Raw genomic sequence first — 15447 nt, 5'->3', positions numbered from 1 at the left:
TAATGTTTTGCTTTGCAATGCCATTCCAGTGTAACTATTAAGTAATGGAATTGTTTACTGTAGCATGACTAGTAACCCTATTCATATATTTTACTGCGTTTTATTGCTGAGACAGCTCACAGTAAAAAATTATTGTTTTTTGGAAGCAATAATAATTCTGAATCCCAGATCTATTGTCATCTGCACTGCAACAAGGATAATATGGCAGCTCCACAAACTGATTGTTTTCCTACAGGGATCTTATGTCAGCCTTATGCCTAATTATTCATCCCTAATTGTTTGAGTATGTGTGGATGTAAAGCTTTTTTTTTTTTTAAACAGAAATAAAATTGATTTTAAGGCTTAGGGCCAGATGTTGGCTGGCCCTGCTCAGCATACAAGCGAAACCTGCAAAAAAACCTGCAGAAATTGGGCTGTTTTTTGGCTTAATTGGCTTGTAAGGTGCTTGTTGGCTAGTTTTTGGCCTGTAGCTTGTTGCTTCTTTTTGTTTGATCGGCTCCTGGCAAGCAGGAGTAAGGGGAGGCAAGCAGCAGCAAGGGAGGGAGAGAGTCAGGGGTGCACAGTGGGCCCACCATAGTCTCAGACTGCTCGCAGGGGGGATCTAGTCACATAGAGCGTTGGGGTTCTTAGGGATTGGCTTGTTTTGGCATGGGATTAGCTTCAGTGTTGGCTTATTGTGAAAGTCGGGGTGCTTATTTACCGCATGAAAGTTTGCAACTGTGCTGCTCAGGTGCCCACGTGGGTGGAGGAGGTAACTTATTGCTACCATGTCACCCTTGTGAAAGTACAAGATCAAATTCCATTCCTTGCTCTCCCTGAGCATAAAGGCTGCTCCAGGCTAGCACCAGCACTAACCACCCAATATGGGGAGTTACCAGGACTATGCCTCTATGCTTGCTAGTATACACTAACCACACACTGCACACTTTTGGCGGTTAATAGAGCTGATATTCCTTTGTAAAGCCCCTTATAATGCTGGGATTCAGCAAGAATTCCTTCAGGGGCTCCTGCTCCTTCAGGTGAGCTGGGTTATTATTGCAGCAGCACATCATCAATGGGGCAGATGAACCTTTTGCTGACTCTGCTACATAAACGGCTGCATAGAAATGAAATGATATAGTAGACTCGCTAAACAGTGTTTAGTCAGGGTAAACCAGATATGGAATGCTTGACCTACCGTCTCCCGAACATGCACATGGTACCAAAATACGTGGCTTAGCAGCAGCAAGCTTAGTTACTCAAGGATTCAATTTAATGTAAAATCATTTCCAAGGGTGAACTACTGCATCTGCCATCTGCATGCCTAACATAGCAACAGGAGCAGGAAGCAGGCTCTTGTCCCTAACTCGGAAGCATTTTGCAGCAGGTTAGTGATGTTGTTAACCCTCCAACAGGGGAAACATGGGCAATGCTAATTATAGCCAGGGGAAATTGGGAGGGACAAATGACTTCTATTTTAATTGTATGCTTTGAATGTTGTTTTGATTTTAGCCAAACCTTTCTAGTTAAATTGTCCAAACTAGTCAGAGTCACCAACTTTTCTTTAAATGTAGGAATGGGGAAAGGGTCATTTCCATTTTGCTATTCTCAGTTTTGTATTTTCTTGTAACAGGGTTTTCTTTAAATCTGTACACTTAACTGAGTGGTTGGTTAATCAGTCCGCTGACTGGCTAGCAGTGATTTCAGCAGAGGACCAGCTGAAGATTCCTACAAGCACGTGGAGGGAAGATGTTCAGCAGACCGTCTAGATTTGGTGATCAAAGACTCTAACTGAGACTTAAGTGAACAAAACCTACGCTTTTGAGAACTTTCAGTTTCTTCTCACTGTATTGCTGTGGGGACTGATTTTAATTTGTTTTCTCAATTTATGTTTATGTGTAACTGTGAAGGTAATGTCTGTGGATTATAAAATAGCCATGTCATGTTGTAAAAATTAGATTATTATTTGTTTATCATAAGATTTTATAAAGTTATGTAATTAAATTCATTTCTTTAGTTCACGAGTTCTCAAACTGGGGGTCGGGACACCTCAGGGGGTCGTCAGGTTATTGGTGCTTGTGATTTTTGCAAATAACCATCAGTAATAACCACTATTCCTTCCTTATTCAATGGTCATGCTTAATTTTTTTTTTTTTTAATTCTACCAGTTTAACAGATATTCCCTACTGTTAAAAGGGGGAATATACTAATAGGAATGGTCACATCTCTCGAACCACTAGAAACTAAGTTCACCCACTATTTTAGTTCAATATTATCAGCACCAACAGGAAAGTCACATTGCTTCTGAGTTTATGCTAACTACATAGCTGAATGACACGCTATTTTCTAGAGATGCTTACACTATCAGCCTGAAACCTGACTGTGTTAGGGCTTTTGTTTCTGGCAGGAAACTGGTTCAGAAGAGCTCTAATAATTATTTTGATTTAATGAAGGCCTCTCCAGAAGAGAAAGTTACTCACCTTGCAGTAACTGAGGTTCTTCGAGATGTGTCCCCCTGTGGGTGCTCCATTCCGGGTGCTCCACTCCAGGTGACGGTGTGTCCTGGCGCTGTTGGTCGGAGATCTTTGGTAGCAGTGCCTGGTCGGGACGGTGCTCAGCTGCCGTCTCGCAGTCTCATTAGAGTCTGCCTGAGGACGCATGTCCTGCATCCCCCTCAGTTTCTTCTCTACAGTGGAGAAGTCAGAATAGTACTCCAAAGTAGAGGGGAGGAGGGCAGGGAGTGGAGCACCCACACATCTCAGAGAACCTCAGTTACTGCAAGGTGAGTAATTTTCTCTTCTTCTTCAAGTGCTGTCCCTGTGGGTGCTGCACTCCAGGTGAATGTGAAACAGTACCCTGGTGGGACTCTGGAGTTGTGGCAGTGAGTACTGTAGACAGTACTGTATGGCCTACTATAGTGTCTGCCGTGGTATCCTGCGTGAGAGCATAGTGTTTAGTAAATGTGTGTTCAGATGACCACGTGGCTGCCTTACAGATACCAGGAATGGGTACATTATGGAGGAAAGCAAAGGATGTTGACATGGCTCGAGTAGAATGAGTTCTGATGCCTTCGGGCGGTTGAGCATTCTGAATGCGGTAACAGGATCTGATGCAGTCAGAGATCCACTTGGAAAGTTGTTGCTTAGAAATGGCTGCACCCTTTGATCTCTCGGTAGTGGAGACAAATAATCATGAGGACTTACAAAATAGTTTAGTCCTGTCTAAGTAGAAGGCAATTGCTCGTCTGATGTCGAGGGTGTGCAGAGTCACCTCGTGTGGAGTCTCATGAGGTTTGGGTTAGAATGTAGGTAAGTATATTGGTTGGTTAAGGTGGACGCCACCTTAGGGAGAAATTTAGGGTGTGGTCGCAGGGTAACTTTGTCTTTCGAGAAGGTTGTGTAGGGAGGGTAGGCCATCAGGGTGCTTATTTCCCCTACCCTCCTTGCTGATGTTATAGCAACCAAGAAAGCTACCTTCATGGACGTATGAAGAAGAGAGAAGGTAGCTAAGGGCTCGAATGGAGGTTTCAACAGATGAAGAACGAGATTGAGATTCCATGCAGCTGCCAATGGATAAATCTCAGGGTAGAGATTTTGTAGGCCCGTGAGGAAGCGTTTTATGGTGGGGTGGTCAAAGAGTGAATAGCCAGTTAACGAATTGTGGAAGGTGTTAAGGGCCGCTAGGTGTACCCTGATGGAGCTGAGTGAGAATCCATCCTGTTTTAGTTTCAGGAGGTAGTCTAGGATGTTTGGGAGGGTCACGGTATGGAGTGATAAGTGTTTGTTTGAGCACCACAGGGAAAAGCGCTTCCACTTCTACAGGTAAGTTTTACGAGTGGAGTCTTTTCTACTATGCAAGAGGACATATCGGACTTGCTCAGACCAGGCTAATTCGTGGGTCTGGAACCAGGAAGGAACCACACTGTCAGGTGGAGTTTCTGGAGCTTAGGGTGAAGAATTCGTCCGTTGTCCTGAGAAAGCAGATCTGGTCTGTTGGGGAGAGTCCGTGGAGGACGGGCGGACATGTGGAGCAGGTAAGGATACCATGTCTGTCTCGCTCAAGCCGGAGCAATGAGTATGATCTGGATCTTGTCGTCTCTGATCTTGCACAGGACCCTGTGTATCGGTGGAAAGGTGTACATGAGAGAGTTGTTCCACGAGATGAGGAACGCGTCTCCTAGGGATGCAGTCCCGAATCCTGCTCTGGAGCAAAATAGGTGACATTTGCGATTCTGGGTTGTGGCAAAGAGGTCTATTGACGGGGTGCCCCATTGGGATAAGAGCTGTTGTTGTATCGTGGGGTGCAATTCCCACTTGTGTTCTTTGGAGAAGTGTCTGCTGAGTGTATCGGTGGTAGTGTTGTGACAGCCGGGTAGGTATGACTCAGTAATTTGTATGTGGTGTTGTATGCACCAATTCCATAATCGGATGGCCTCCATGCATAGGGAGTGCGATCGTGCTCTGTTGATGTAAAACATACATGCTATATTGTCCGTTAGGACCCGGATAGATTTGTTCTTTATCAGGGGAAGAAGGTGAAGGCAGGCTTGTTTCACTGCTCTGAGCTCTAGGAGGTGTATGTGTAGATGCGTCTCTGGCGCGGTCCAGCGGCCTTGTGCTGTGTGGCCCCCAGATGCGCTCCCCAGCTGATTAGGGAAGCATCTGTGGTGAGCATGAGCGTGGGGGATTTTGTTGGAAGGGAACGCTCATGCAGAGGTTCTCTGGTCTCGTCCACCATTGTAGGGAAGTTAGTATGTTTGCTGGAGGAGTTAGCAGCATGCAGATGCTGTGCCTGCTGGGTTTGTAGTTTGAGTTGAGACAACTCTGAAGACATCTCATGTGCAGCCTGGCGTACTGGACCACGAAGGGGTGGCTGCCATGTGGCCAAGGAGCTGTAGGCAAATTCTTGCCTGAATCCTGAGACGAACAGAGTGTGCGCGTATGAGGTGTATGATAGTGAGGAATCTATTGTGTGGTAGTGAGGCTCTGGTTCAAATTGAGTCCAGGTGAGCTCCAATGGATTTGATCTGCTGTGTAGGTGTCAGGATGGATTTTTGGATGTTTATTTGCAGGCCCAGGCTGTGGAAGAGGGAGATGGCAAAATGGATAGTTTGTAGCATCTTGTCGTATGAGTTGCTATTGATAAGGCAATTGTCTAGGTAGGGGGAAAGTATGATCCCGTGTCTGAGGAGGTGGGCCATGACTACAGCTAGGGTCTTGGAGAATACTCTCGGTGCTGTGGAGAGTCGAAAAGGGAGTACCCTGTATTGGAATTGGTCGTGTCGATTGTGAACCTTAGGAAGCGTCTGTGGGCTGGATAAATAGATATATGAAAATAGGTGTCCTGTAGGTTGAGGGCTGTGAGCCAGTCCCCTTGTTCCAGCGCAGGTATTATTGTGCCCAGTGTGACCATTTTGAACTTCTGTACTTTTACGAACTTGTTCAGTCGGCTTAGGTCTAGTATAGGCCTCCATCCCCCGTCTTTTTCTGGGTCAGAAAGTAGTGGGAGTAGAACCCTTTTCCTCGATGTTGTGTCGGCACAGGTTCCACTGCACCTATCCATAGAAGATGATCCACTCCTGCGTGAAGTAGGTGCTCATGAGAGGGGTCCCTGAAGAGGGACGGGGGAGGGTGGGATATAAAAGGGATGGAGTAACCAGACTGAACTATTTCTAGGACCCAACAGTCCTGTGTAATCTGCTGCCAGGCATGGTGGAAAACCTGGAGGCGGTGGCCAAATGGGCAAGTAGGCGGTGGAGTCAAGGAGTGGTCGTGCAGACCCTTGACCAATGTGTCAAAATTGTTTATTTCCCGATGGGTGGGAAGTAGCTGTTTGCGCTTGGTTTTGTCTGCGCCTAGGAGGTCTAGGGCAATTTCTGGGCATATCGTATGGTCTGTGCTGAGGCCAGTGACACTGTTGTGTATGTGGCCTCTGGTAAGGTTGATCCGTTGTCCCCTGGAAAGGGATGGGTAAATGCCCAGGGTGCGCAGGGTTGCTCTAGAGTCTTTCATGGCGTGAAGGACTTTGTCGGTTTTCTTGGAAAAAAGTTTGTCTTTGTCAAAGGGGAGGTCCTCCACTTTGGTCTTCAGGTCTTTGGGGAATACCTGATGCAGAGAGCCAGGAAGATCTGTGCATAACCACAGCAGTTGTAGTAGTGTGGGCAGCTGTATCCGCCATGTCCAGAGATGCTTGTAGGGCCGTTCTGGAAACAAATTGGCCCTTGACAAAGATTGACTTAAAGTCTGCTCTCCTGTCCTCTGGAATATGGGAGGTAAAATCAAAGAGTTTATTGTAGTTATCAAAGTCATAGCTTGCAAGTAGGGCGGAATAGTTTGCAATTCTAAATTGCAGAGTGGAGGAGGTATAAACCTTGCGGCCAAAGGTGTCAAGATGTTTGAGGTCCTTGTCTTGTGGGGTGGGCCAGTAGTGCGGCTGTTTCGTCCTCCGAGTCACTGCATCCACTACCAGAGAATTTGGTTGTGGATGAGAGAATAAGAAGTCTATGTCCTTAGCAGGAACATAATATTTGCGTTCAACCTTTTTGCAAGTTGGTAAGATAGAGGCGGGGTCTACCAGAGAGTGTCAGCTGGTTCTAGGAGCGCTTCATTTATGGGAAAAGCAATCTTTGAGGGTGCAGAAGGTTGGAGGATTTTGAGGAGTTTGTGTTGTGTCTCCTGGACCTCCTCTGAAGGGATGTCTTGTCTGAGTGCCACCCTCTTGAAAAGTTCCTGGAACTCTTTGAGGTCGTCCACATTCTGTGGAGGCGGAGGCATGAGGGCTCCGTCTGGAGCTGATGGAGAGTTAGGAGTCGACAAATCAGGGTATGGTCCCTGGCCCACCTCTTCAGAGGGGAGTTCAGGCACTCTACAAGTAGATGGAGCTGGAGATGGAGGCACAGAAGGAGCTTGTGGTCTGGTGGAAGAAGCATGAGGGCGAGTGGCAGTAGGAGCTGGCCAAGGGTATCAGTGAGGCCAAGGCATCGGATAAGAGACGTTAGGTGCCGCCCACAGGGGGGCGCAGTAGGGAAACTGAGGCTGGTGGTTGTTAGCCGTGATCTGAGGTGTAAAAGGTTCCTGTGGAGGAGGAGGAGGCAGGTGGGGAGAACTCCTGCTGTTGCTGCATATCAGGCTTACTGTCAATAAAGGTGGCCAGGTCAGGTGGGGAGAGCGGCTGGCCAAAGAGTGAGCACTGTGTGTCCAGAAGCGGAGAGTTAGGCTCAGGTGCCACTGAAAGGTCGTCTTGACTTAGGAACTGTTGTTGCTGTTCCCTAGGGTCTGACTCCGCTGCGTGCGATCTATGCTCACAGGCTTGCACAGACTTTTGCTTGGCTTTTCCCAGTGCCACAGGTATCTTGTATGCGCCCTGTGGGAGGTCCACTGCTGCTATGTGAGTGGCTGGCAGGCAGGCAGGCTCGGTGCCGATGTTCTTGTCAGCATCGGGGTAGAGCACGCTGTCAGCACCGGCTCTGTTTTTGGTGCCGAAGGGGCTGGTGCCGAGATCTTCCCTGCATGGGAAGTCGGGTCCCTGCCTCTGAGCTCTGCAAGAGCCGTGGCTGAGGTGGTGGGATGGTCGGAGGCGCCTGCCTTTCAGCGCTGACAGCACTGAGGGTAAGGATCTCTCAGGAGACCCTTTACCCTTGTGAAAGTCTCTGCTTGGAGACAGCTGGGCTTCTTGCCTCTCTGCCTGAGAGGGTGAAGCAGCGCTCCCAATTGGTTCAGACCTGGCCGGGGAGCATGAGGGAGAGGGTTTGACAGTGCCCGTCTCCAGAGGCAGCTGCAGAGATTTCTGCATAAGAAGCATTTTCAGCCACAGGTCTCTGTCATGATGAGCCCTGGTTTTGAGGCTCGTGCAGTGGACACACTTAGCAGGGATGTGTGTCTAGCTGAGGCATTTCACACAACGTGAGTGTCGATCGGACCTTGGCATAGAGTCCTTACAGGAAGCACATTTCTTAAATCCTGAAGCCCTTGGCATTATTGAGCTTGGAGTACCGGGGGAAGAGTGTCTCCACGGGAGACAAGCTTGAGGAAAAAAAGCTTTGTTTTTTTTTAAACTAAGTAACTATTCTAAGGGAAGGGAAACAACTGGGATGTTACTAACTAACTATTTCTATATTCTTTGTAATTGTTTCTTTCAGAGATCAGGGAAGAGGATCAGCACTGCCCTGAGTCCCATCTTCAGCTGAGGATGGTTGAGAAGGAACTGAGAGGGGCGCGGGACATGTACGCTCAGGCAGACTCTAACAAGACCGCGAGAGAGCAGCTGAGCTTGTGCGTCTCGACCAGGCACTGCTACCTAAGATCTCTGATGAACAGCGCCGGGCCGCACAGTCACCTGGAGTGGAGCACCCACAGGGACAGCACTCAAAGAAGTAGTAAATTTATATACTGGACACTGTAGCTAATAGTCACTCCACAGCATATATGGTAGTTAATCCGCCTTACCCACTAACAAAGACCCCTGAGCCTCTTGCATATTCAAAATAAGACAGGATGAAGAAAGATAGGAATCACCACACAGGAGATGATTTGTGGTCCATGTAAACCTGTTATCCTTTCTTGGAAAATGGCCAGTACCAGATAATTCAGGGAAACACAAAAACCCCCACAAATCACTTAACTGAGCAATACTTTGCTATGGGAATAAATTTCTTCCTGATCCCAGATAATGATCATTTTATGCCCTGAAGAACTAGGATTTAGACACGCATAACTCACACTAAATTTCATGGATGCCACGTGGTTAAATCCGTCACAAATATTTGGGAAAATGTAGAAAGATGTACTAAAACACACAAGGAAAAACCTGCATAGAACACTGTTTCCTAGGGTTAAAGGTGTCTGTTTTTTCTTGGATGTGTATGGAATTAACACTAGTGAGAGTTACCTTAGAAAGGACTCAAGCTGAAACTCGCTTAAATATAAGTGCATGGTTTCACTCCCTTATCTTGTAAACAAACCCACTGTCCCTAAATTATAGATACTGAACCTGGCCCTTGTTGCTGCAACTCCACCTAGTTGAAGGATTGCACATGGCTACCTGTTAAGTAAAGAAGATACAGTAAAGCTAAAGAGCTTGGAAGTAATTTTGGGCACTGAGTCAGAATTTCAAATGTGACCAAGAAGTGGAGTAGAAAAGCAGTGATCCCAGAGCACCTCAGTACTGGGCTGGCTCCTGTTTTTCTAGGCGAAACGTGTTAACTGCTCATCAGCCAACATCAACGCTACCCAACAATTTAGGTTAAAAAGTGATAAACAATGTATCCAATGACAACCACAGACTTTTTTTTTTTAAAAAATGTACAGTTATTTAGTACTCACAAATTTGAGCATGTTGAAATTTTAATAGTAACCAATGCTCAGAATCTCACTTTTGCAATTGAAAAAACAGTACATTGGGAGTACAACTGGGCTTCATTGCATTAGAATATGAGGTTGGTTCATTCTTGATTTAGAAAATGCAGTTTACTGCCTCCATCAAGGAACTCTTTACCAAGCCCTCCTTCCCCCGCAAAAATAAAATATAAAAATAAAAAATTGAAGCCATTCTGGCTAATCAAAGATGTGATGTAATATGCATTTTAAAACATTCACAATTATAGAATCATAGAATATCAGGGTTGGAAGGGACCTTGGGAGGTCATCTAGTCGAACCCCCTGCTCAAAGCAGGACCAATCCCCAACTAAATCAAATTATGTGGTAGTCAATAATGTCTGGAGAAAATACAGATATTTTAAATCCATTGTTATAACTTTACAAAATAGTACTTGCTTTTTGTACAATTACAAGGGAAAAGAATGTAGATAGATTAAGTCAGAAAAGTGTCCAGGCACAAACAACAAAATTATTGAAAATAATTAGACCAATTTGCCAGTTTGGGATTTTAGTCCAAAAAAGTTAACGCACTCTTTGATGGGGAAAGGACTCTAGCTGTAACAGCTTTTCCTGCTGCTCTTCCCTCAAGTTGGTGGCTCAAGATCATAAACTTGTGAACTTTGGGAACTGGAACTGAACACTTTTATAGTTTGAAAGTGATCACATAGTTTATTTTAGAGACAACCTTTTTACTGTGCAAGGACCCTGTATACAAAATCGCAGCTTAGAGCAAATTCTTACGGTACCATAAAAAGAAATCTATAATGGAAATGCTGACAGACTCCCACTAAGCATACGGAAGATGTTATAAGAAGAGGCACTTGCACAATTAGTTACTGAAGCAATGAAAAAGTATTCTGGAAGAAGCTGGGTTTTTTCCATTCTTATTCTCTGATTCATTGCTGTTCACTCATCACCTCGCTGACATAAATTCTGCTCAAGCAAGGTGGACAGGAGTTCAGAATCTTGATGTAATTCACTGCAAATGTTCTTCAGTGGCACTGTATACAGAGCATCTTTTCTTTTTATATGTCTCTGAATCAAAATACCCTATTTTAGTCTCTCTTGCCTATTCCTATTATTAAGTGGTAGAATAAATGCAGTTAGAACAGTGAGAATTTTCCATAATGCAGTGGGAAAATGCCCACCTCATCCCTTTTTTGTTCTAATGATTCTTACATTTGTGTTCGGGATGGCCCTGATTCAGCAGCCCATCTCTACTCAGGTTTCAGAGTAACAGCTGTGTTAGTCTGTATTCACAAAAAGAAAAGGAGTACTTGTGGCACCTTAGAGACTAACCAATTTATTTGAGCATAAACTTTCGTGAGCTACAGCTCACTTCATCGGATGCATACTGTGGAAAGTGTAGAAGATCTTTTATACACACAAAGCATGAAAAAATACCTCCCCCCACCCCACTCTCCTGCTAGCAATAGCTTATCTAAAGTGATCACTCTCCTTACAATGTGTATGATAATCAAGTTGGGCCATTTCCAGCACAAATCCAGGTTTTCTCACCCCCCCCCCCACACAAACCCACTCTCCTGCTGGTAATAGCTTATCTAAAGTGACCACTCTCCTTACAATGTGTATGATAATCAAGGTGGGCCATTTCCAGCACAAATCCAGGGTTTAACAAGAACGTCTTGGGGGGAGGGGGGGAGGGTTAGGAAAAAACAAGGGGAAATAGGTTACCTTGCATAATGACTTAGCCACTCCCAGTCTCTATTCAAGCCTAAGTTAATTGTATCCAATTTGCAAATGAATTCCAATTCAACAGTTTCTCGCTGGAGTCTGGATTTGAAGTTTTTTTGTTGAAGAATTGCAACTTTCATGTCTGTAATCGCGTGACCAGAGAGATTGAAGTGTTCTCCGACTGGTTTATGAATGTTATAATTCTTGACATCTGATTTGTGTCCATTTATTCTTTTACGTAGAGACTGTCCAGTTTGCCCAATGTACATGGCAGAGGGGCATTGCTGGCACATGATGGCATATATCACACTGGTGGATGTGCAGGTGAACGAGCCTCTGATAGTGTGGCTGATGTTATTAGGCCCTGTGATGGTGTCCCCTGAATAGATATGTGGGCACAGTTGGCAACGGGCTTTGTTGCAAGGATAGGTTCCTGGGTTAGTGGTTCTGTTGTGTGGTATGTGGTTGCTGGTGAGTATTTGCTTCAGGTTGGGGGGCTGTCTGTAGGCAAGGACTGGCCTGTCTCCCAGGATTTGTGAGAGTGTTGGGTCATCCTTCAGGATAGGTTGTAGATCCTTAATAATGCATTGGAGGGGTTTTAGTTGGGGGCTGACGGTGACGGCTGGTGGCATTCTGTTATTTTCTTTGTTAGGCCTATCCTGTAGTAGGTGACTTCTGGGAACTCTTCTGGCTCTATCAATCTGTTTCTTGACTTCCGCAGGTGGGTATTGTAGTTGTAAGAATGCTTCATAGAGATCTTGTAGGTGTTTGTCTCTGTCTGAGGGGTTGGAGCAAATGCGGTTGTATCGCAGAGCTTGGCTGTAGACGATGGATCGTGTGGTGTGGTCAGGGTGAAAGCTGGAGGCATGTAGGTAGGAATAGCGGTCAGTAGGTTTCCGGTATAGGGTGGTGTTTATGTGACCATCGTTTATTAGCACTGTAGTGTCCAGGAAGTCGATCTCTTGTGTTGACTGGACCAGGCTGAAGTTGATGGTGGGATGGAAATTGTTGAAATCATGGTGGAATTCCTCAAGGGCTTCTTTTCCATGGGTCCAGATGATGATGATGTCATCAATATAGCGCAAGTAGAGTAGGGGCGTTAGGGGATGAGAGCTGAGGAAGCGTTGTTCTAAGTCAGCCATAAAAATGTTGGCATACTGTGGGGCCATGCGGGTACCCATAGCAGTGCCGCTGATCTGAAGGTATACATTGTCCCCAAATGTAAAATAGTTATGGGTAAGGACAAAGTCACAAAGTTCAGCCACCAGGTTAGCCGTGACATTATCGGGGATAGTGTTCTTGACGGCTTGTAGTCCATCTTTGTGTGGAATGTTGGTGTAGAGGGCTTCTACATCCATAGTGGCCAGGATGGTGTTATCAGGAAGATCACCGATTGCCAGCAGGAGAGTGGAGTGAGGGGAGGTATTTTTTCATGCTTTGTGTGTATAAAAGATCTTCTACACTTTCCACAGTATGCATCCGATGAAGTGAGCTGTAGCTCACGAAAGTTTATGCTCAAATAAATTGGTTAGTCTCTAAGGTGCCACAAGTACTCCTCATCTCTACTCAGTAAAGAACTTAAACACATGCATAAGTGGCTTGCTGAAAAGCTGGGCCTAACATAACACAAGTTTGGTTCGGCTACAACACTAGATAAACAGATGGTGACGGCACTCTCTGTAGCTCTTACCACTGCAAAGTTCCACCCACAGCCTAAACAAATAGAAATTTTTAAAAAAGTGATGCCAAAATGTAATACTGTAAATGTATAGCACTTACCGAATTTCATGTAGGTCTTCATAATATGACCATCCCTCTCCTTTGGTGAGCTTTGCTTGTATTGAAATCAGCAGATCATCTTCCACGCAGAAGCCATAATTTTGCATAGGATCCAATATGTCTCAACATCTCAGCTCCCTGGGATGAATCTCTTGCCCCTCCTCTTGGGTGTCCAATAGCACCGTCTGATACCCAGCAGGAGTAGTGTTGACCTCCTGAACCCTGCAGGCAGGTGCCAGGCTCTCCTCAGATGCTGCAGGAACAGCTTCTTAAAACTTGCTCCTCCTGACCCCCCCCTCAGATTTCTTTCTCCACCTGCTGCTGGCCCACCTGAGTGGAGAGAGGACTCTCGCTGGAGCAGCTTTTCCTGCTGCTCTTCCCTCAAGGTGGTGGCTCAGGATCTGGCAGTGCTCCCTCCGCTGGCAGCTGCTAGTAGAGTGCAGGGAAGCAGCCATCCTGAATTGGGGTTTTCATGCCCAGTCTCAGGCGGCCGCAGATTTTTAGGTTTTCACCAATGGCTGTGATTGGCAAGTAGCATTGATGGGGTGGGAAGGGAGCATGGCAGGGTGGTGTATGGGCCCATTACAGCTCTATTGGAGCCCCCGTCTGGTTTCTGTATCATAAAACTTTTAAATAAATATAGCCTAATAATTTTTCCATGAGAATCCTGAACTCTGCATTTAACAGGGGAGTGCTCCCCACTGCATTTAATACCGCCTATATAAAGTGTTTATGAAGATGCTGCCAAACTGAATGTGGAGGGTTTTGTTTGTTTTTTTTGAGTGGAGAGAAATGGAAAAAAAAAGACCAGTGCCCCAGTCTCTGTAGAATATCCATTTTAAGATAACTAGTAATAATTTAAAAAAATCTCTCTCTTCCATGAGAGCACGATACTGATTATTTCATATTTTGATTTAATCTGGCACCTGTTAAGAATTAATTCACTTTAAACTGTATACAATGGTCAGGATGAATAACTGAACATCTGCCAGCAGTTATCACACAATAGTATCTGAAATATTGCCCCTCTCCCCCAAATAGGAGATAAATAACGTAGCTCAGATACTTTTGAGTAGTAACTACTGGCAAATATTTCATGTTTAATGGCAATTACTGTAGCATGCTCTCTAAGCAGGTCCAAGAAAAGGAGAAAAGGAACCTACATATGTACTTCTGCTTAGAAATCTGTTGATTATAGGACATGCTGTAATAACAATCTATTTAGGCAGGTGTTTGGAGAGGGATGAAGTTTTGGGAGTTTGACTAGGGTCTGGGTTTTTCTTATGGTCTTTTATTAAGGAACCAAGCTGGCAAAATGATGATTTGGGCTGATTTCTTTTATATGGAGGAAAACTGTTGGTTTGTAATATTTTGTTTGTTGTTTTTTCCCCTTTTGCTTTGTTTTGCTGGTTTGTATTTTTAATTGCCTGTCAAAGGTACTTAGAGCTGGAGACAGGCATTGTGTCTATGTTCTATGTTGATATAAATAATATGGAAAAACATTACATTTTTTATTTTGCTTTCTTTTTCCTGCAAGCCTACACATGAGTTTTGGCTTCCCAGGAATTTTGTGATTTGCTTATTTCTAAGTCAGTCTTTGTGGTTTAGCTGTGGATTCTTTTTCAGGTTGTTGCAGCATTAGGTTTAATCTCTTCTGAACGTAGAAATGGTACATTATTGAAATTAAACCTTGGAAAACATTTTGTTAAAATAATATGAAAGGTCAGACTCACAATAATAAGATAAATTCACACCTTGTGTCTGGCATCACATATCTGTCTGCATGTGTGCTTATTTGTGTTATCTCTAATCACTTGTAAATTGTCCCATTATGGCCCGTATATACAGACACAACTCTTTCTGACTTAGTGGGAATTATACATCTGTATCTGAGAACTGAACTTGGCTGTACTTGTATTCCAGTACATAGGCACAATGAGATGGGTTAATCATAGGATTTTGGTCATATGAGCTCTGTACAGTTCCTGGCTGCCATATGTTTTTATTCAGGCCATTATTTTAATTTACAGTACCAACCGCTAAAAATAATATCCACATGGGGCAAGTGCAAAAAAACACGTTATTTTCCAGCTAAACTTGGTGAAAAAGTACAGCCCTCTACCCAAGGGGACATTTCACATTTTTTATGATTGAATATAGAGAATGTTAAAGAAATCGGGGAAAAAAAAAAGTTCTCCTCTTCCTTGCAGACACTTAGGTTTGAGAAGTTTTCTCCAGTTCTCGTGTAGATAACAGCAGCGACAGACACACACTTGCTATTTGCAGTTTTCCACTTTTTATCTGGGAACTTTTGGCTGAGTGACATTTGAATACGTTACACGAAATGGATTCAGATGTTGCAAAAATGCACCAAGTTTTCCAGAACATAAAGCTAACAGTCTCCAGGGTAGAAAGCTGCTATTTTTGTTGCACTAAATAATTGAAATCAATGTTACACTGGTAATAAATAAAAGAAAAGTCAGAACTAGCCTGCTCCCTGCGTTAGAGTTTTAACCCATGCATCATATGAAAAACCTCAAACCACAGTATTTTGAAAGTCTTTTGTAAGTCAGTGACTTGACTTAACGCTGGAAAAATATTGGTGACTCTATAGCCATT

At 44.5% G+C, this 15447-nt stretch overlaps 1 protein-coding gene across 1 annotated transcript in view; it reads left to right on the top strand.

The window, feature by feature from the left end:
- Positions 1 to 8473, top strand: part of LOC141998375 (uncharacterized) — a 137375-nt gene extending 128902 nt beyond the window's left edge. Inside the window, exon 4 of the mRNA XM_074971139.1 lies at positions 8117 to 8473. Coding sequence (XP_074827240.1) covers positions 8117 to 8379 — 263 coding nt within the window. The 3' untranslated portion in view covers positions 8380 to 8473. The remainder of the gene's footprint in view (positions 1 to 8116) is intronic.
- Positions 8474 to 15447: the final 6974 nt, after the last annotated feature.

The sequence above is a fragment of the Natator depressus genome, chromosome 1, assembly GCF_965152275.1.
Source record: "Natator depressus isolate rNatDep1 chromosome 1, rNatDep2.hap1, whole genome shotgun sequence".
Taxonomy (NCBI): Eukaryota; Metazoa; Chordata; order Testudines; family Cheloniidae; genus Natator; species Natator depressus.
Note: the sequence above shows the minus strand (reverse complement) of the source record. Positions and strands in the feature narration are given on the sequence as shown.